Genomic DNA, 20,626 nt, shown 5'->3' on the forward strand with positions numbered 1-20,626 from the left:
AGGAAGCCTGAAAAAGAAAGCAATAAGCAAGATCTAGCCAAGAGTATTCATCATTTATTGACCTCTTACCTGTCGCAGTTGAGACAGCCACAGTACACAGAGTATCACCATGCAATTTCAGAAAGCTTCAACCCATTCAGAGCAACATCATACCACTTCAGAAGGCTGCAAGTGTCTGACCTTCTTATTCTGTAGCCCAGCCTTTTATCCCCTCCTGTTGATGCCCTGCCCCTGTGTGCCCTCTGCTCCCTTTGGTGGTTGCTCAGTGCCCCTGGGCACTCCATGGCTCATTGCTGTCAGTGCTGCTCACCTGCTGCTCACAGCTGCACCCACTGGGGATGAGGCTGGGCCAGCCCCACTCCCAATCACCACAAACTGTGTGCCTACACCTACCTTTCAAAAAAGCCAACTCATGGAAAAACAGGTTCCCTAATAGCTGTCCCTATGCTGTACAACAGGAGAAGGGACACATGCCAGGGGCTAAAATACATCTCACTTAAATAAAAGTGTAAAGCAGACATAATACTCGGTATATCATGAAGCAAAAGCATGGATGGTGCTTTATCAGATACCACTTTATCAGAGACTCGAGAGATAAGGAGGGGTGAGCAAGTCCCCAGTGTCCTTCTCCATCTGGGACCTCCTCTCTCACCAGCATGCAGGGCAGGGCTTCACCAGAGCTTCAGCTTCCAGCATCTGGTGGCACTTATTTCCCCTGAAACATTTTCCCCTGCATGGCATCTGAAGGAAGGTGGGAGCAGTGTGCAGTGCCCCAGAATGCAGCTGGACCCACGTGAGAGCTGCAGTGAAGGGAGCACTGTGGTCTTTGCCTCATCCAAGCTCTGTTAAGGTGAACAGTGGGAAACCCCTGTGCAGAGCTACCTTAGTGGTGATGGTGGCCTCTGACAAACACACCATGAGGGAGGAACAGGCAGCACCAAACCAGAGGTGGAGACACATTCAAGACAGGTTCAATATTTTTAAACTAATGAATCAGGTTACAGGCACTGCAGCAGAATGGGATGGGGTTCTCAGGTACAAGAGCCACAGCACACCACCACCCCCAGCAAGGGGAGGACTGCCAGCCTGGGAGGAGACACCACATGAAGCATCTCCAGTGCCACAACTCAGAACTCATCTCCCCCAGCAGCCTCTCATGCTGCTTGCTCCCTGTCACTGCCAAAGGTGAGGAAACCCCATGGAGAACAGGAGCAGGAGCTGGTGGTGGCAGTGTCAGAAGTATGGACAGAGACCCCAGTCCTTCTGTGTGTGCTGGACCAGGACAGGGCAGCCACAGGTGATGGGAACCTGTCAGTTATGAGCTTCAGGGTCCAAACTGTGCAAACTCACAAGGCTGACACCTAACCCTGCACCTCAGGGATATATTGTAGGAATGGGCTGTTCTTCAAACAGTAGCACCTTCACAAACCAGGAGTCTCCTTCCTCCCATGAGCAAGGGACGGAGCACTTGGAAAAATGAGGGACTTTCCAGGGCCAGTGGAACACTGTGAACTTCATGTGCCACACTGATCTTGAGGGTAAGGATCAGTTTAACACAACAAACACAGCCAGTTCTGCCAGATTTGGGGAGGCACTCCTGCCTTCAGCCTGGCAGGTGCTGCAGCCTTTCCAGAGCTGGCTCAGGGCAATTCAATGGCTTTTGTGTTGTAGCAGCCTGGAGGAAGGCTCTTCTGGATATCCTCCAGGTTCTTAATATCAGCCAGGATGCCATCGATGCTGCTCTCCAGTGTCTGCACCCGGGCCTTCTGCAGGGCAGCCGTCTGCTCCAGCTCTGACATCTCCACCTTCAGCTGCTTGCTTCTGCTCTGGGCTTTGCTGAAGTTCTCCTCAAGCTGCCTCAGGCCATCCTCATCCACAGCACCAGGCTGGTCTTTGGCACAGAAGGAAAACAAGGAATGGGAAAGCACACATGGAGGCTGAGAATTAGATCTTCCCAGATACTTCATCCCCACCCTGCTGCCCAGCCTGTTCACAGCCATCACATAATTTAGCTTCCCACTAAACTCCCAGAAGCCCTGCCTAGACCCCAGAGGGGACCTGTCTCCATCCACACCCCACAGAGGCGTCACAAAACCTACTCATGAGCCGCAGCAGCTCTTCCAGGGCACTCAGCATCTGCTGCACAGCTGCCCCTGCCTGGCCAGCCTTGTCGTGGACCCTCTGAGCTTCCTGAGCTGTCTGGAGGAGGAAAGGCAGGGGCTGTAAGGTGAAATCAAGCCCACAAGTCAACAGGGGAGGAGACAAGGCAAGGGAGATGGGGACCCACCTTCTCTATCACAGCAGCATCTGCCTCAGCCTCAGAGAGTTTCCTCTCAAATGCTTCATCCACTTCCTTGGCCTCCAGCTGCAGGGTGGCCACTGCCTTCTCTAGGGCCAGGACGCCATCAGCTGTCTTGTTGGCTTCCTCCCTCAGCCGGGCAATCTCCTGGTGTTGTGTTGAGGAAAAGGCACTTTTAGAGGGCAGAACACAACCAAAATCATTCTGGGTGCACTGGAGTGGGGAACTGGTAGAAAGTGGTTCCTTCTACAAGGGATCCAAAAAATCACAAGCTGTGCTCATGTTCTCCCACCAATTGCTCCAGAGAGATGTTTCTATGCTCATGGCTCTATCCCTCCCTCACACATCAGCAAATCCCTGGGGAATTACAACACACATCTGGGAGGTGTGCTGTAATTCCCCAGGGATTACAAACATCACAAACACCAGTTTTGGGACATCACAAGTCTGCCAGTGACTCTGGCTGCAGGAGTAAAAAACCCCCCTTGGTCACTGAAAGGTGGCTGCAGTGAGATGCCACAGAGATCCTCACGGAAGAAATGTGTCTGCAGAGATCACCTACAGCCAAACTGGTATCTGCAGGACCCACTGCAGAGAAACCTGAGCTCAAAAATCAGCCCAAGGGGTCCACCAGAGGTTGCTAACCATCTCCTCTTCTTCCATGTTTTTCCCCTTCCAAATCCTTTTCTGCCAGCAATAGCACCAGGGTCTGTCCTCACCTCTTGGATCCCCGTGGTGATTTCCTTCACCTCCTCTGCCACGCTGCTGCCTGCCTTTGACTCAGAAGCAGCACTGCCCACGATCCCTTTGGCTCGGTCTGTCTTCTCCCTGGCAGTGGTGACCATGCTGCTGATAATGGGCAGCCTCCTCATGGCATCTTTGGCTTGCCTCCTCTTGTCATCTGCTTGCAGGTTGAACTCTGGAAGAAACACACGTGGAAATGAAGCCATAGTACCTCTGTGAGATCCCACATGGAAAGGAAAATGAAGGGTTTCTGGGATTCTACCCTTGAGGCTCTTGAGGATCTGTTCCAGCTCGTAGAAGGTGGCATTGCCAGCGCTCACGGCCTGCAGGGCTGTGCTCCTGGCAAGGGTGGCTCGGGACAGCAGCTGTGTCAGCTTCTGCAATGCACCAAGGGACACAAAGGGGAGGTGAAGGACATGGTGTGGCAGCATCACACGCTCCCAGAGCGGTCTGGGAGGAGCTGGGCTGGAAGAGACCCAAGAGTCTGCTCCCAAATGCTTGCTCTTGCCCCTTAATCAAGGCTACCACAGGCTGAGCTGCCATCAGAAGCTTGTGCCCATGCTCCTCAACCAGCTCCAGCTCTATCCCAAGTCATCTTAGCTCTAATCTTTGCAGGAGCAGATCTTCATCCTGCCTTACGTGGAGGAGATGTGCAGGTGAGACCCTGCACCAGCAGCTCCCTGCACACACTGAGGTCTGCGGCCCAGCCCCAAGGAAGGGCCCAGTCCTGCACCAGGCAGACAGAGCTGCCTTTGACAGCAGGACAAGGACAGTGGTGGGGCCACAGGCACCCCCAAGGCTGCAGCTCCTGCTGGGCATGGGATGAGCCCTGGCCAGCCTCTTACCGCTCTCTGGCCCTCCTGCCCCTGCAGCAGCTGCTTGGCCTCCTGCTCCCACTGCCCCACGCGGCTCCGCAGGCCCCGGTACTGGGACAGAGACGTGTCCACCAGGGCCAGCAGGGCACCTGAGTCCTGCTTCAGCCTCGAGGCTTCCTCCTGAAACACAGACACAGTGAGCTCCCCAGTGCCCACCAGGAACCAGAGGGAAAAGGGGGGAAAAGGGTAGGAAGATGCCTATCTACGGGCTCTCCAAGAGGGATGGAGCCCTGGGAAGGGCTGAGCTGGTGGTAGGATAGGCAGGGAGGGCATCAGGAAGAGCAAAAGGGGATCTCCAGGCCTGACAGGCACGAAGCCCTCACCTGAAAGGAGCTGATGTCCATCTCTGTCAGGCGGGACAGGGAGCTGAGGAGCACCAGGCTGCCCTGATATGCCGTGTCTGCCTTGGAGGCCATTCCATCAGCATCAGCCTTCAGGCCTCCAACCAGTGACTTGAGCTCCTGGTACCTGTAAGATGTGAGGTTGGAGAGCCTGGTACCAGCCAAGCTGCCAGCCTCCCACCCCAGCATTAATACCACCATCTGCATTGACTTGTTCACATTCTCCAGGGCTCCATGCACATTTATCACACACAAAAAGTCCATTACAAACATTCCTTGCATGCCAGCCCCTCCAATGAGCAGGGCATCTGCTGGCTCCTTACTCCTGCTCCAAAATCAGAGGTTGTTTCCTACAGCTGAACCCTCACAGGCTCCATGGTGGCTCTGCTGATCCCTGCCCTACCACTGTAAGTTTTCTCCTGCACATCCCTGTTTAACCTCTTAACTTCCTTCAAGGCTGCTGCTCACATCCCACCCATGGTGTGCAAAGTCCCAGCACCACCATGGTGGGCTCTGGAGAGGCCAAGTCTGACCAAAGGAGACACCGTGGGCTTAAATTCTCCCTTGGGCTAAACCCAGCCCAGATTTTCAACCACATGTGGAAATCATCCCCAGAAGCCTGTTCACACATGTGGTGATGCTTTGCCCAGCTGCAGGCAGTCCTCAGGAGCATTGAGGGCTGTGAGGTGGGAAACAAACCCTCCACAGAGCTGCTGACCCTCCATCTGCACCCCTCAGACATGCCAGTGAATTCCCTGCTGTCAAAACCCAGGATATTCCTCTGGCTGCCCTGGAGGACTCGAGCCCCTGCCCAGGGGGCTCAGAGACCTTGGCACAGAGCCCAAGACCCCTGTGCCTTTGATTTAGCCCTCGGAAAAAACAATTACCAACCTTATATGAAGAATTACAAGCCATGAAAGTTTAAGTAGAATGATAGTGAATTTATCACAGGGTGAAAATACAGATTTTATGAGGTTTTTAGAATGGGGGTTCAGGAGGCAAGATGGAGGAATCTGGGCATGTCCAGCCTTTCTCCTTCTTCTTAGCCTCCATCTTCTGCTGTGATGTTGGCACTTTTAGATTGGTTTAGAGTAGAAGTTCACTGTCTAACATAGGTGACAGGTATTGAAAAGTAATTGTAAATATTGTACAGGTAGTTGTTTTTAGTATAAAAAAGATAACACTGCCTGGGGGGCAGGCAGAGTGCCTGGACTGTCTTGCTGAGCAGACCTCAGCCAGACAGGAGAAAGAATTTTACAGATAAGGAACAATAAACAACCTTGAGACTGAGAAATGAAGAGCTCTGGCTCTTCCTTCGAGTGCTGGGCTGGGAAAAGAGACTTTCTAACGTATCTCAGGGTCACTGTGGCCAGCTAGAGATCCTGAGACCCTGCCTCCAGCTGCCCATTTCTGCAGCTCAGATGGGGAGGCAGGGAAGGGGGCCCAGATTCTTGGCCATGCCCTGCTCCCTCCCAGGTGCACACAGAAGACACTGAGGCCAAGGCAGGCAGTTCTCACCTCCTGGGCAGCCCGGGCAGGGAGCCCTCGGTGCCCTCTCCGCCGGCGGCCGCGCGCAGCAGCTCCAGCGCCTGCCGTGCGTCCTCCTGTGCTGCCCTGGCAGCCTGGTCAATGGCATTGGCTGCCTGTGTGTGCCTGCAGAGCACAGAGGGGGCTCGTCACAAAGGGCTCCCACCCAGGTTTCCTCCACCAGCTTCCCTTACTGCTGCCTTCACTGATTCCCCCCCTAGAAACACAGCATGTCTGCAAAGGAGACCTGTATTTTGCTTGTTCCTCCTGCATCTCCCAAGGAGAGAGGAGCACTGGGGAGGGCACAAGCTCTCTGTTCCAACTGGATATACAAGGGGAAACTCTGATCCCAAAGATGCTTCTAAATCACATCCAGTTACATCCTCAAAGACAGCTGACATAAGTCTATAGGGCAGCAAAGACAGCCCAGCAGCTGTATCTTCCCCTGCTCCAGGGCTAGCAGATGTCAAACGGAACCCCCCAAAAAGGACCTTCTGGACACCTAGCAGGATCTCAGTCCTCCTCCCCTCTCTCTTGGCTAACAGTGGGAGCAACTCACCTGTTGGCCAGTCTCAGAGCCTCCTGGGCCAGCAGCAAGAACTGATTGGAACCCCCGGGAAAGCTTGAAGCAGGAATGGTCTGAGGAGGGAGGAAGAGAGGTGTGAATGCTCTTCCCTGCTCTCCATCCAAGTTGGCAGTGAAAGAGGCAACTACAGCATGTTAAACCCCCACCGCCCCCAAAGACCCCAGCCAGCTCCTCTCAAGGTCCTGACCCCAAAGAAAGGACCACCAGAACACCCACATTCACAAAACAACATCTGTAATTCTTTAAATCCTTGCTTCCTCTGTAGATGTTTTCCATCCCTGAGCTGAGCTAGGAGCGTGTCACACGGGATGCTCTTACCACCCGAAGAAGAGCAGCACCGCTGCGATCCAGGTCCAGCCTGGCTCTCTCCAGCAGCTGCCGTGTCTCCTGCACCTGCCTCTCATACTGCCTGCCCAGAGACCTCAGTCTCTCCACTGTTGCCTTGACCTCATCCAAGCGACTCTGGGAGCTGGACCCCTGTCCCTTCATCCTGGCCACACGGCCTTCCAGAGACCTGTCAGAGGCTGGTGAGAAGGAAAGAGAAAGGCTGAAGAGAAACTCGCTGCTGTGCAAAAAGGCCCAGGCAGCAAACCCTCCCTGACACAGCCCAGATGGCCCCATCCCAGGGCAGTGGGCAGGTGGTACCTTGAAGGCTCAGGGTTTCCCTGAGGATGGTCCTTAGCATCTCCTCAGCCACCAGCATCCTCCCCTCCAGCTCCTGGTTGGTCCCACCGCCAGCTCGCACCTCTGACAGCAGCAGCTCCAGCTCTGCCAGCTGCTGCAGGTACAGCTCCACCTGCAACCACAGACAGGCATCAGCCAGCAGCACACTAACCCCCCCTGGGGGAACGACCAGGGGGAATCCAGGGCCACAGTCAGGCCTGAGGACAGACACCAAAATGAAGGCTCATTTTAGGATGGGACTCAAAGGATCAGTTGAATCAGGTACAAAGCCAAGGCTTGAATTCACATTTCACCTGCACCAGGAATAGATGCTTGAGGAGAACAGGAGGAGACCCTGAGGGTGAGCAAATCACTGCACTCCTTGCTGCTCAGTGGCCCTGGGGCTGGCACAGATGCTCACCTGCTCTTTCACCTGGCCATAGCAAGCTGGGCACTCACTCTCTTCACAGCGGGGACCCTCAAAGCCAGGTTTGCAGATGCAGCTCCCGTCACTCCTGCACTTGAGGGGCTCGGCACCAACTGAGTCGCAGTTACAGGCTGCAGGTCAGAGTGACACAGCTTCAGGGGAGCCTGGCCCCACCTCAAGCCACAGCACATCTCTCCCTGCTTTCCTCCCACCATTCAGCCCTGTGCTTTGGTTCCTGCTCACCATTCCCACTTCTCAGCATCCTCCTTCCCATCAAACCACTCCAAAGTCATGACTGACTTTTCTTACTCATCCCCAGCTCAGACAGCACCTGGGTCTCACCTCTGCACTTGTCTGAGGGGTCAGAGGCCAGGGGGTTCCCAAAGAAGCCGTCCTTGCAGCGGTCGCAGTAGAAGCCAGCAGTGTTGTGGATGCACTTGAGGCACTCGCCGCTGCGGCGGTCGCAGTTGCCCACGGCGTTGGGCTCCACGTTGCCATTGCAGCGGCACGGCTGGCAGGGCTGGGAGGCTGCTGGGTCTCCAAAGTAGCCATCAGCACAGTGCTCACAATTGGCACCTGGGAAAGGAGACACGAGCAGAAGGTAATGCTTGTGCCTGGGAGGCAGAGGCTGACTCGCTGCTTGTGCCCCACAGAAATGGGGGTGTTCAGCCCCATCAGGGCTGGCACCACAGCTGCTCCTCTGTCAGCACCACCATGGCCAACACACAATGCCCCACACATGCTCTTGAAAACTGGGTGCCACAGCTGACCTTCTACAAGTCATTTCTTATTTGTTTTTTTCCTTATTTTTTGCTCGCCTCCCTTTCCTATCCATCCTTTCTCCACCCATGTTACATTTAGATGAGAACTTTTCCCAGAGATCTTGCTGTGTTTACCCAACCCTTGGGGCTCAAACATCCCAGTGCCCCAGGAGGGGCAGTGTCACAGGCAAGCTGGGCTGAGAGGATGGTGTGGATCTGCCCACTCCAAGCACACCTGTATGAAAAGGCAGAGCAGAAGCCAGAAGGGAATTACCAGCAGCTCCAGGAGGGCAGTGGTCACAGATGATCTCCTCACCACCCGGCCCCATGGAGCAGCCCTGGCCAGGCCCACAGGGGCAGGTCCTGCAGCTGTGGGGCCGCCGGGGGTCTCGGTAGGAGCCGAAGGGGCAGCTGGCACCATCGCCCACGTTTTCATCTCCTGAGTAACATTCACCTGGAGGAGCAAGGAGAGGGCTTAGGGCAGTTTACTCACATTCCCAGTGGGACATCGTCCTCCACTGCAGCCACAGCAACAACAGCACCCATGGTCCAGCAACCTCCATGAGATCTCTGCAGATGCCCACCATGCCCACATCATGCACCACATAAAATCATGAAATGGTTAGTGTTGGAAGGGACCTTTAAAGGTCATCTAGTCCAACTCCCCTGCAATAGGCAGGGACTTCTTCAACTAAACCAGGTTGATCAAGCTCTGTCCAACCTGAGGCACTGCCATGCTTAACTTTCAAATAAGAAGTCACCAGTGAAGAAATATTGCTATCTGGGCAGCAGGAGATGGTTTTTCTTTCTCCCGCATGCATTCAATTTGTTCCAAATGCATCTGACTGCAGTGCTTCCAGGCTCTGGGGAGTTTTGTGGTCTCCACATTTCAGACCCAAGTCACAGATTCATGATCACAGACAGAATCTCAGAATCACAGACTCATTAAGGTTGGAAAAGCCCTCCAACACCGTTGAGTCCAACCTGTGGCGGATCCCCACCTAGAGCACTGAGTGACATGTCCAGTCCTTCCCTGGACACCTCCAGGGATGATGACTCCACCACCTCCCTGGGCAGCCCCTTAAAACATCTAATGACACTTCCACTAAGAAATTCCTGTGAAGCCAGCAGTCTCGACTCCCCTGTGCCCCTATTCTCAGGCAGCCTCCCTGCATTCCCATCCAGCCCACAAGCACAGAATGGTGGTGCTGGCGTCTCTTACCGGTGTCAGGATCACAGGTTCCTCCCCCCTGGCAGTGGCAGGGCACGCAGGAGCTGAAGGGTCCCTGGCTGGGGGTGTCTCTGCGGTATCCAGGGGCACAGCTCTGGCAGAACTGCCCTTGGTGCCCCGCCGGGCACTGGCAGCGCTCCACCCACGGGGCCGGGACACCGGGGACAGGCTGTGCTGACACCAGGGTGACATTGTCGATGTAGCCAGTGCCTGCAGGGGAGTAGGGCCAGTCACCCGCGGGGACAGCGGCTACACCCGCCCGGCCCCACAGCCAGGACCCGCACAGGGGGCACATTCCACTGCAGTGCCCACAGGGCAAGTGGAGCAGCCACATCTGTTGCTATCCTGCTCAATCTCTTTGCTGTTTAATTCTGCCCCCTTGGAACACTTACTGTTTTTATCTTTTAATAAATTTTAGCAAATTTGTACCCATCTCCAGCAACCAGGAGAAGCCAACCTTGTCAGCACTCTCTGCACTTACTGTACTCCCCAAAGGTGGCTCGGATCCAGAGGGCTGTCAGGTTTCCCAGCAGCCTGCGAAATTCAAAGTGATTCAGCCTCGGGCTCCACTTGCTGCTTGGGTGCTCATCCAGCCTGCCATGGGACAGGGGGGAAGTGGAACTGGTATCAAAAAGCTGAGTTGCCTCTTCCAAAAAAACACAACAGCCCTCGCCCACCTCCCTCCTGGGAGCTCAAGGCTTTGGGCAACAACCTCCAGGCATGCAACTGATCCAGAGTTGAGAACACAACCCAAACTCAAGCCATATTTTTTCCTGCCCCTCTCACAAAGTAATCTCCTTATCCAGGACAGAAGCACCTGAGATGCAGCCAGCCCAAACCAGGCAGCCATTTGTCACCACCAAGGGACCACAGCTGAACCCAGGACCTCCTTGAAGCCTCAACCACTCTTGCTCCCCCTGCCCCAAGCATCCCAGCTTCTCACTTTACCTGAACGTGTACATGTGGCTGACACCACAGGGCAGGACCTCTCCCTGGGGCAGGAAGGGGGCAGTGATTCTCAGGCCATGTCCCTCCAGGACCACATCATGTGGGGATGGCTGCCGGCCCCCTCGGTCCAGGCGGTAACCAAAGGAGAGTGTCTGACCATAGCTCAGCTGCTGGTTCCCAAGGAATTTTGCTGCAGAGGGAAAATCAAAGGCTTAAAATCTCTCCTTCCTCTAAAAGCTCAGTTCATGGCATCAGAGCAAGCAAAAGGTTCACTCTGGCCACCACTGATCCCACACCTACCAGGTGCCATGAAGTATATTGGCTCCGATGTCCTTGCTGCTATGAAGGCATCCTGGTGGCGTGGGGACCACTGGAGCTGGGCTGGGGAGCCGCTCTCATGGACCCCTCGCCAGCCCTCAGTACCTGGAGCACAAACAAGGAGCAGTCAGCCTGCACAGGGAAGGTATTTCTAGGATTCCAGCAACTTTGTTGAGCTGTGTCTTATCAAAACTCTCCAGCTTCCCACCCCGACCTCTGAGGGGGCAGCACAGCTGTCCCTCTGCCCACCATCTGTAAATCAGCCTGGCTGGGCACAGAGACTTCCTTCCAAGTGGCAGGAAAGACATAATGAAGAAATCCTAAGCTCCCCTCAGCCCTTGGACTATACTTCTGCCTGTGACCAAGCCATCCCATCACAGCAAGGTTGCTGCAGCCACAGGCAGGCTGGATGAGCACCCAAGGAGCAAGCATAGCCCAAGGCTGACTTCCAGCAGGGCTGTGAACCATGTGGTTCCTCCAGCCCACTGAAGAGAAGGGATGGCAAACAAACACATCCCCAGGAGCCAGGGGGATGTCCTGCTTGGGCTTCACCTTGCTGGAAGGTGGAGGTGATGTTGTGGACACTGTGGTTGTCCGCACTGACACACGTGTCTGAGTGCCCGTAGCAGAAGCAGGGGGAGCATCCTGCAGGGTTCCTGGCATCCAGGTTGTAGAAGTGTCGCTTGCACCTGGGAAAATGCAAGAAGGTGACAATGTTCAAGTTGTTTTTCTCCTCTTACTGGCCCACACAACCATCCCTGTGATGCAATACAGCCATCAGCAGGGTTTAAGGTCGTCACTGGGCTGGGATGGTGAGATGGGCACATGCAATGGCTTCAACCTGACAGAGGACAGGGCTAGATTGGATACTGGGAAGAAATTGTCCTGTGAGGGTGGTGAGGGACTGGCCCAGGGTGCCCAGAGAAGCTGTGGCTGCCCCATCCCTGGAAGTGCCCAAGGCCAGGCTGGATGGGGCTTGAAGCAGCCTGGGATAGTGGAAGGTGTCCCTTCCCGTGGCATGGGGTGGAATGAGATGAGCCCTAACATCCTTTCCAACCCAAACCATTCTAAGACTTGGTGAACTTGGGAAGTGACAGCAGAGAGAAGGAGGCTGTGCCAGGCAGTGTCCAGCACATGCTCCTGCCCCTCACCTCTGGCAGTGCTCCCCAGTGACGCTCTCCTTGCAGACACAGTGGCCAGAGTGACAGCCTCCCACGCTGCCTGCCGGGTCACACTCACACTGCAGGCTCCTGCAAAGGCACAGCAGCAACCTCTACCTGGAATTCCAGTTTGGCCTGGGAGCTCAGTGCTTCCTGCTACCACACAAGACAGCAGAGAACCCTCCCAGATACCATTCCCATGCAAGAAGTGAGGAAATAAGCTGCACAGCCACCTCTTTCCAAAATCTGCCGCTCTGTGGGTGCCAGGTTGAGCCAGTGCCCATTGCTACTGCTCCAGGGCATCCCAGAGCATCAGACCCACCCACAAGTGCAAAGTGAAGCTCCACTGAGCTTAATAAACCCTGGCTGAGTTTAATAGACCTTGGCTGAGCTCCAGCAAGCAGCAGCACCCCGGGGAAGCCTGGGCAGGAGGCCAGGCCAGGACTGCAGGCAGCCCAACACCCTTTGCCTGCCAGCAGACTCAAAGGAGCAATGGCAGGGTGAGGTGAGGAAGAAGAGGACACAGCTGAGGAAGCCAGATCAGAAACATTTCTAAAAGTGTTTAAACAATGCTTCATGAAAAGAAAGGGGTTGATCTTTGCATGCACATCTCCTTGTGAGTGGCACCAACATGAGGCAGCCCCACAATGGGCAGGTTTTGTTTTACAGGGCTGTAGCTTGTTGGGCATTATCTGGGTAATAAAACCAGCACCTCAGAGAGTGGCTAAGTTCAGATTTTGATGGTGTAGCAGGACACCAAGCCCTACAGGTTGGCACAAAGGTCCAGCCTCACTCAAACCCACTCTCTCCTAGCATGGTTGGCTTAAGGTTGTCCATGAGCTGCTATGAAACCAGCCCTGCCCCCCCTGCAGGGGCTGTTTTCAGCCAGCACAGGCCCCAGGAGAGCTCTGGAGGCTGGCCCTCCCTCTGGCCCCACGGCACTGATGGTGGCAGCACTCACTGCCCGCTCCTCCTGCAGCCTGCCTCGGACAGGGACTCGAAGCCCGGCTGGCACTGGTCACACTTGTCCCCCATCACTCCAGCCTTGCAGCTGCACCGGCCATCGCTGTCACACTGTGGGCCAAGGGAACCTGCAGAGAGACGGGAGGGAGAGGCTGGCATGGGCACCTTCCAACCCACAGCACTCTGTGAGTTTGTGATTATTTCAGAGGGCAGGTGGGTCTTGAAACCTGGTCTGGTAGGCAGGGGCTCAGAGCCTGCCCTGCCCAGGAGGTGCCCAGAGCCCCCTGAGGCCAGGCAGGAGCTGTGCACGTACCCCAGGGGTGGCAGAGGCAGGGCAGGCAGCAGAGCCCCCCGTGCTGTCGATAGAAGCCCTGCTGGCAGCGCTCACAGCGCACGCCCTCCGTGTGGCCCTGGCAGCCCAGGCAGCGGAACCCGTTCCCCGTGTCCCGCAGGAGCTGCCAGTCAAAGATGCACTGCCTGGACATCCCGTTGCAGTCACACACTGGGGAGAGGAGAGCAGAGACACATCTCAGATGGTGCAGCAATCCCCACCTGAGGGGCAAGGAGCAGGTGCAGGTGCTGCAAACCTCCCCTTCCTGCCCTGCCGACAGTGAGCTGCTGCCCCACATCTCTGTGCTTGTCCCCCTGTCTGTGTCCATCAGCCACCCAGTGCCACCAGTGTCCACATCCCCACACTGGGGAGGAATGCCCCGTTTCACTGCTGAGGATGGACAAACCCAAGCCAAGCAGCCACAATCCACACAACAGCACTGCCAGGGCTATTGTCCATTCTTCCACAGGTCTTGCAACAAAACCAGGACATTGAATAAGCAGAGATGGTTTTAAAAAAAGCCAGTCTTGTGCTAAGAAAAGCATTGGTGACCTTATTGAAGACTTTAGGGAAAAAGGAAAGTTTCCTGAGGTTATCCTTTGTTTCACCTGGCCAGGAGTGAGTTGAGTAGGAAAAGCTTAACGAACTTCCACCAGGTTCCCCCAGCTAGGTCTGCAGTGAAGGGTGATGGGGAGTGGTCTCTGATCCAAGGAGCTTGGTGGAAGAGTGCCAGCCACCAGGGAGATTAACAGAAAAGGTTTGGGTGGGATTGGACCCCACCCTCCCTCATTGAGAGAAACGCTGCAGCTGAGGGATGGCAGGAAGAACAGGCATGAGATTCTGCATTCCTCTACAGCCAAGACAGATGATCCCCCTGGACATCAGACTCGGGCATCTCACCAGATGTGCCTGCTCCAGCACCCCACTGCCTTGTCCAGCTGCTCCCTTGAAGCCACCTTGCACCTACTTGGCAATCCCTCCGTGGCCAGAACTGGAGCACTTAATCCTGCTCCAGTTTAATTAATTAATTAATGCTCCTCAGGATCACTGGGGAGAGCAGGCACAGCCGAGAGAATGGTTGGCAAAGACAGGCAGGAGAAAGAAACATCCCAAGGGAAAAGCCAGGTCCTCAGGGGCACAGAGCCTGCTGAGGAACTGCTCCAAACCACCCTGATGCTGCCATGGGAGCCTCCACCTCCCTCTAAGGAGCTCTGCTCACTGCTTGGGCGAGGAAGGGCCATTCCCAGCTACCCAACCCCTGCCCAGGTCACCTCTGAGAGCACAGGAGGTGGAGAGAGCCCCAAACTGGGCAGAATCCTGCTGCATGGATACAGACAGTGCCTTGTGCTCGTACACACCGAGCCTCCTCCTCCTTCCCAGCTCTCTTCTGGCACAGCTCAGCCCCAGGGCACAACGTCCCTGTGCTCTGCATCCGTGATTCCTGGGGCCAGGCAAAGCCTCCCGCTCTCCTCTCGCACCTGGGCGCCGCCCTCCCACACACCCATGGGCGCCGCATTCCAGAGGGAGGCACTCAGGAGCGCCTCTGCCAAGGGGAGAGGTGACCTCATGCGCCAGCAAACAGCGAGAGAGGCTCTTCCAACTTCAGCAAGCACAGCTCTTCCCTCCCCATCTGGCTGCAGGAGTCTGAGACCGAGCTCAGGAGATCTTCTGCCACCCTAGCCTGCTGGGAGGGGACCTGTGGGCACAGAGTTCCTGCTTCTAGGGTCTGGGAAAGCAACTCCAGCCTCAGAGAGCACCAGCAGTCACCAAAGGGCATGGACAACACAAAGGACCAAGGGAGAGCAGCAGTGTGAGACTTTCTTCCAGTATTTGTGCTCACCTTCACAGCAGAAAGATCCCACTTAGGTTGACCCCACTCCCCATCCCTCCACACTCCAGCTAGATCTCAAGTTGGAAGGACAAATAAGGATCTTTGAGTTGAACTCCACCCATGTATCACCCTACGTAATCCAGAGGATTTACTGGCTTGCTAAATTACAGGCATGAGCACCGTTCCCCCAGGGAAGGAAAACCTTTCTTGGAGTGTTTCTGCTGCTGCAGCATGTCAGGAACCAGCTCTCCAGCCCTGGAACAAATTCCTGTCCCGCTGATTCAAAGCCATTTAAGACACTGTGGCAGGTTAGTGCCACCACTGCACTGGTGTGTCTGCTCCTGATCTTCTCCCAGAAACCCAGCAGCTCAGGCAGGCTAATCCTTACCAAGAGCAAGGAATTGATAACGAGATGGAGCAGGAAGGAGCTGCTGGAGGATGAGGACCAACTGAGGAGAGGATCACTTCTCTATCCAGGTGCCCTGAGACTCTGCTCTGAGATCACCCATGGAAAAAAGCAGGTTCCATTGGAGGAAAAGTTTTGCAGCTGGGTTTCTTCAGTGCTATGTCAGGATGCAGGAGATCCATGGCACACACCCAGCAGGATGTCATTCCCCCAGCTTCCACCCAAGAAGAAAGCATGAAAAGTGCTTGATGGCTGTGCTCAGATGAATTCTCACATCAGAAGGGTTTGGAGAAGGAGACAGGCAGCTTCAGGCTTCTTAAACTGTCTCCTTAAATTCACAAAACCGGACAATGAGGGTGGCCCTAGGTCTGTGAGGATCCAACAGCCCTGTCCACATGACCCAGCCTGCAAAGATCCCTCCTCCCATCAGGAGAACAACAGAGCTTTGCGTGCAGTGAAGGCTCCATGCCAATAGAGCCATTCCCTGCTCTGTGCTCCTGGGACAGTGACCCACGAGGCTGGGCCATCTGCTGCTCCAGGGCTGGCTGTCCCCACTGCCCACCTTCACAGTTTCTCACTGCAGGAAGATCTGCCTGGGGCTTCCAGGGCTCCATCAGGGGACTCAGTTACACCACTGAACCCACCCAAATTTTTATGCTGCACCATAAAATCACAGCTGTTACTGACCACTGGCTTTACATACACACAGAAACAGGTTCAAGAGTCCCTGGGAAAGCAGCAGTTTCCCACACACTGCCAGGAAGGAGCAGAGGAAGAATTGATATCAGTATTTTAAAACTTAGATGTAATTAGGGTGATGTAATAATTAACCCAAGTAGCGTGTACAGCAAAACAGATTTTTTCTTTTTTTGAAAAAACCCAAACCAAAACACTTATTCAGCACTTCCCATAGCACCAAACCTAAAACTGATAAAATTTAACTTCAAGCCCAGAAAGCTTATTTCAGAACATCAGTACTGGGGTGAAAAAAAAAATTAAATCACTCAGTATTTACAAAATCACTCAGTATTTACAAAATATATGAGAAAACCTGATTTTGCCCAAACATACCCATCTTCAGACTATATGCCAATGAAACTGAAATTTGGATAGCTGAATTACCATGGGCTGAACATGTTTAAATCTCCCTCCATGACACTCTACACTCTATGAGCTTTGCATGTGCCAGAGGATCTGCTGGATTTTTAGAGCTATGGACTGAAGGAGACTCCTGTCTCCCTTAGGATGCAGCAGGACTGTGGCACTTTGAGAGTTCCACGGACTCGCACAAAATCCAAACACCACCTGATTATTACAGCAAACTGGATCCTGGATGCTCTTCTTCAAGCTCGGGGAAGGATTTGGTTCCAGCAGTGATGGGCAGATCAGCCACTGCCTGGGCGATGCTTGTGCTCACACCTGCATCCCACCCGGGAGCAAAGCTCTACACCGACAGCAGGAAGGTAATTGCATACAAATAAGTCATTGAAAGGGGATGCCAGTGGCAAAACTGACAAAAACTGACAAAATTATTTATGGTGGAGGAAAACTAACCTCGGAGGAAAACTAAGAAGCACCTTCAGATCCAGTACCAATGCCGAAGGCAGGAGAAGAAGAGTGCCCTAGCAGGGTGTCCCAGGCAGCTTCCAGCTCCCGGCCCTCTCCAGCACTCCGGGGAGCTGCCGGCCGATCTGCGGCGGGAGCAGGGCAGGAAAAGCCGCTCCGGAGCCCCAGCCCCAGCCCCAGCCCCAGCCCCAGCCCCAGGCCGGGCCCAGGCTCACCTTGTCCCCGGTGCGCGCTGCGGGCCGCGGGCAGCAGGGCCAGGCAGGCCAGGGGCAGCAGCCAGCGCTCGGCCATGGCTGGCGCCGGCAGCAGCAGCAGCAGCGGCAGGGCCCGTCCCGGCGGGGCTCCGCACCGCTGCCAGGTCGGTGCCTTTTTTGGGGCGTTTTTTATCGCTGCCCCACCTGAGTCACTCCCAACAGGAAGAGCGCCTGTGACTCACGGCAGAGCCCAGCCCAGGCAGCGCAGGCAGCCCGGCCCCAGCGGGACAGGGGCACTGACGGGCACAGCACCCCGAGCACCCCCTGCGAGCATCCTCACCCTCCTGGGGAGATCGAACCCCCCTGCAGCTCCTGCCCACCCTCCCAGGGAGACCGAACCCCCCTGCAGCTCCTGCCCACCCTCCTGGGGAGATCCAACACCCCTGCAGCTCCTGCCCACCCTCCTGGGGCGATCCAACACCCCTGCAGCTCCTGCCCACTCTCCCGGGGAGATCCAACCCCCCTGCAGCTCCTGCCCACCCTCCTGGGGAGACCCAACACCCCTGCAGCTCCTGCCCACCCTCCTGGGCAGACCGAACCCCCCTGCAGCTCCTGCCCACCCTCCTGGGGCGATCCAACACCCCTGCAGCTCCTGCCCACCCTCCTGGGGAGACCCAACACCCCTGCAGCTCCTGCCCACCCTCCTGGGCAGACCGAACCCCCCTGCAGCTCCTGCCCACCCTCCTGGGCAGACCGAACCCCTCTGCAGCTCCTGCCCACCCTCCTGGGGAGATCGAACCCCCCTGCAGCTCCTGCCCACCCTCCTGCCCGTCCCGCCCCACCGCGGGGCTGGCTGGGGACAGCCGGGCTGTCCGGGCACGCCAGAGGCTTGCAGGGAACAAAGTGGAACAGGATGAGCTCACAGGAACCTGGGGAGGGTGGATGGGGGCTGCCTGCTCGCAAGCCAGGTCCAGCCAGGCACCCTGCAAGAGCAGGGCTCGTTTCAGGGGCCTAGCAGGACTGGGGATGGAAAGAGACCCAAGATCAGCTTGAATAAATGCTCAGAAAGCAGATTGATTGGGATTTGCCAGATAATCATCAAGTTCAGGAAATCCCCAGACCTAGAAATGAGGTGGAAGTTATCACACGTATTTGTCTGCTTTTGCTCCCGTGATGGAAAATGAGCTTAGATGGGTCCTTGGCCTCACCCACTACATCATTTTTATGCTAGAAAAAGGATGAGGAGTGGAGACAGAGAGGGGAGAAACGCTTGTCTGAGGCTGCTGACAGAGCCAGGAAGATGCCAGGCTCCACAGACCCAGGTCCATGAGCACATTGTTCTCAAGGACAGCTGACAAGCCACACGGGGCGTGAAGGCCAGTTCCAGCTCAGCCCTTGCCTTTGCCTTGCAGGTGGACATGACCACTTCTACAGGGAAATAGAGAAATCTGGAGGCAGGGGTTCTCCACATCCTGCACACCTCAGGACAAGCAGGACTCCAGCACATCCTCCTGCCCTGTGAGAGCAGCCCATCAGAGGGGCACAGTGAGGGATGGGCCCTTGTGCTGCATCACAGCAGCTCCCCTGCCCAATGCCATGAGACTCCTAATGTCATAAGTGACTGTGAGTGGTCCAGGAGCACCTTTGAATACAATGAAAACACCTAACAAGTGCATCCCCAGAGACTCAAGTTGCCTTTTAGGTCCCCTTCTGCATTAGGGACTCAAACTCAATCCAAGGTGTGACATGCTGCTCACTTTAGGCCTGACAGAGCAGGGTGATTAACACTGAGCTCCTTGTCTGAGCCTCTTGCACTGCCCAGCAGCCTCCAGACACTCCAGACACCTGGAGCTGACTCACAGGGCTTTCCTCTGGCTCCTGGTGATCTCATGGGCACAGCCAGCCCAAACACACCACATCTCTGCACCTCCCTTTGCCAACTGTACCTGCCTCTGCTGCTTGAGTCAACTTGTATAAACAAAAGGTTTCCTTTTCATTTCACTTGGTAGATCCTAGTATAGCTCACAACAAGGAACACTGCTTCCCAAAAGCAATAGTGGTGAGGTGGGTTTTGGCATCTGATGTTCTTTTATCTGGTTTTCATTACTAGTTTTTAGGTTAGATAAAATTATTTATGGTGTTCCCACCAATTCAGCAGTTCTTAGGATCCACTCATACCTCTGAGGAGACACAATCCCTTCTGCTCTTAAGTACATCACCTGCCCACAACATCTCTGCTGTGTCCTTCCTCCTCTGCTCAGCAAGGTCATCTCCAGCAGCGTGGTCCACAAGAGCAGCTCCCTTAGATCCCACCCAGACCACATCCCTGGCTGACTTCTCTCCTGGAAAACCAGCCCTCCCCAGCAGGAAGCTTTTCCCCTATCTGTCTCCTCTGTGTTACCCCATTTATCTCACCCTTGCCACCCCACTTGTGCAAACAAGGCCGTGACAGCTCTCTCCTCAGTCATCTCTGCTTGCTGACTCAGACTATTCTCACCCTGCCATCTGCCTATGCTTCAACAGGACCTCTGGAAACCACATGCCATGAGACTATCAAGAATGTATTTCCTGGGGCCCTGATTTTCTAAACACATCTGATCTGGAACGAGCAGCTGCCCACCAGCCTCCTCAGAGCAAATGTCCCACTGCAACCTATGGCAGCACCCTTTAGAAAAGGTCTCACACCAACAGCATTACCAGAGGTGTTTCACCTTTTAGAGTAAACATAAGTGTAAGCAAAGGAAGGCATAAAGAACAGCTGAGCTCATCAGACACTGCAATGAGGCAGTTTTGTTTCACTGGAAAGCCTGTCTTTCAATCTGCAACACAAGAAAAGTCCTTCTGAAGATGCTTTATGCTCATTCCCAACAGAGGCAAAAAAGCTGCTCCTGCAGGCAGACCACTGTGGCTCAGAAGTTTATCAGTCCTTGAGGATGTGGCTGTGGCAGAATTAACCACTTCAAAACCAGTCTGAAACAACACAATAATCTAAATTTTGCTGATGGTTGCTGGTGAAAAGTGATGGATGTGTAAAAACTGGAGTGATGGTTTCACTAATGTAAGCAAGGGAGAAAACCCATTTTTGTGACTTATGCCAGATGAACAGCATGATGCTGTGAGCCCTTGCAGCCCAGGTCAACCCTTGCATCCCCAAGCCTCCTCCTGCAAGGGCCCATCAGATCTGCCACATCATCCAGGAGGAAATCCTCTGGGATTTCCTCACAGTGTGCAAAATCAGTGACCATGACGTGCTGGGATCACCAAACACCACTGCAGCAATGGAGCCTGGACTTCAGTCTCTCCTCTGACATTGGGGTGCCCTGGGACAAGTCCTGCTGCCAGCCAGAGGCAGCTGGAGCAGGGATCATTGAGGCAGCACTGCAGGGGACGGGCAGAGGCAGGCAGGGATCCCTGGCAGGGAGCAGGCGGGGCAGGGCAGCAGCACGGCAGGGAAT

At 55.0% G+C, this 20,626-nt stretch overlaps 1 protein-coding gene across 1 annotated transcript; it reads right to left on the reverse strand.

The window, feature by feature from the left end:
• Positions 1-34: 34 nt before the first annotated feature.
• Positions 35-17,268, reverse strand: LAMC2 (laminin subunit gamma 2). Its single transcript, XM_071435641.1, has 23 exons — positions 17,193-17,268; positions 13,157-13,345; positions 12,842-12,971; positions 11,872-11,970; positions 11,273-11,409; positions 10,703-10,825; positions 10,403-10,592; positions 9,936-10,048; positions 9,446-9,664; positions 8,498-8,677; positions 7,805-8,038; positions 7,457-7,593; positions 7,018-7,168; positions 6,691-6,896; positions 6,346-6,425; positions 5,778-5,912; positions 4,242-4,386; positions 3,889-4,038; positions 3,306-3,420; positions 3,019-3,218; positions 2,288-2,446; positions 2,100-2,199; positions 35-1,891 (listed from the first exon to the last, which is right to left on the reverse strand). Exons 1-23 carry the CDS (start codon positions 17,266-17,268, stop codon positions 1,641-1,643), a joined length of 3,519 nt encoding a protein of 1,172 aa, XP_071291742.1. The 3' UTR covers positions 35-1,640.
• Positions 17,269-20,626: the final 3,358 nt, after the last annotated feature.

The sequence above is a fragment of the Agelaius tricolor genome, unplaced genomic scaffold, assembly GCF_023055355.1.
Source record: "Agelaius tricolor isolate 1412-34295 unplaced genomic scaffold, bAgeTri1.0.p SCAF_11, whole genome shotgun sequence".
NCBI lineage: Eukaryota > Metazoa > Chordata > Aves > Passeriformes > Icteridae > Agelaius > Agelaius tricolor.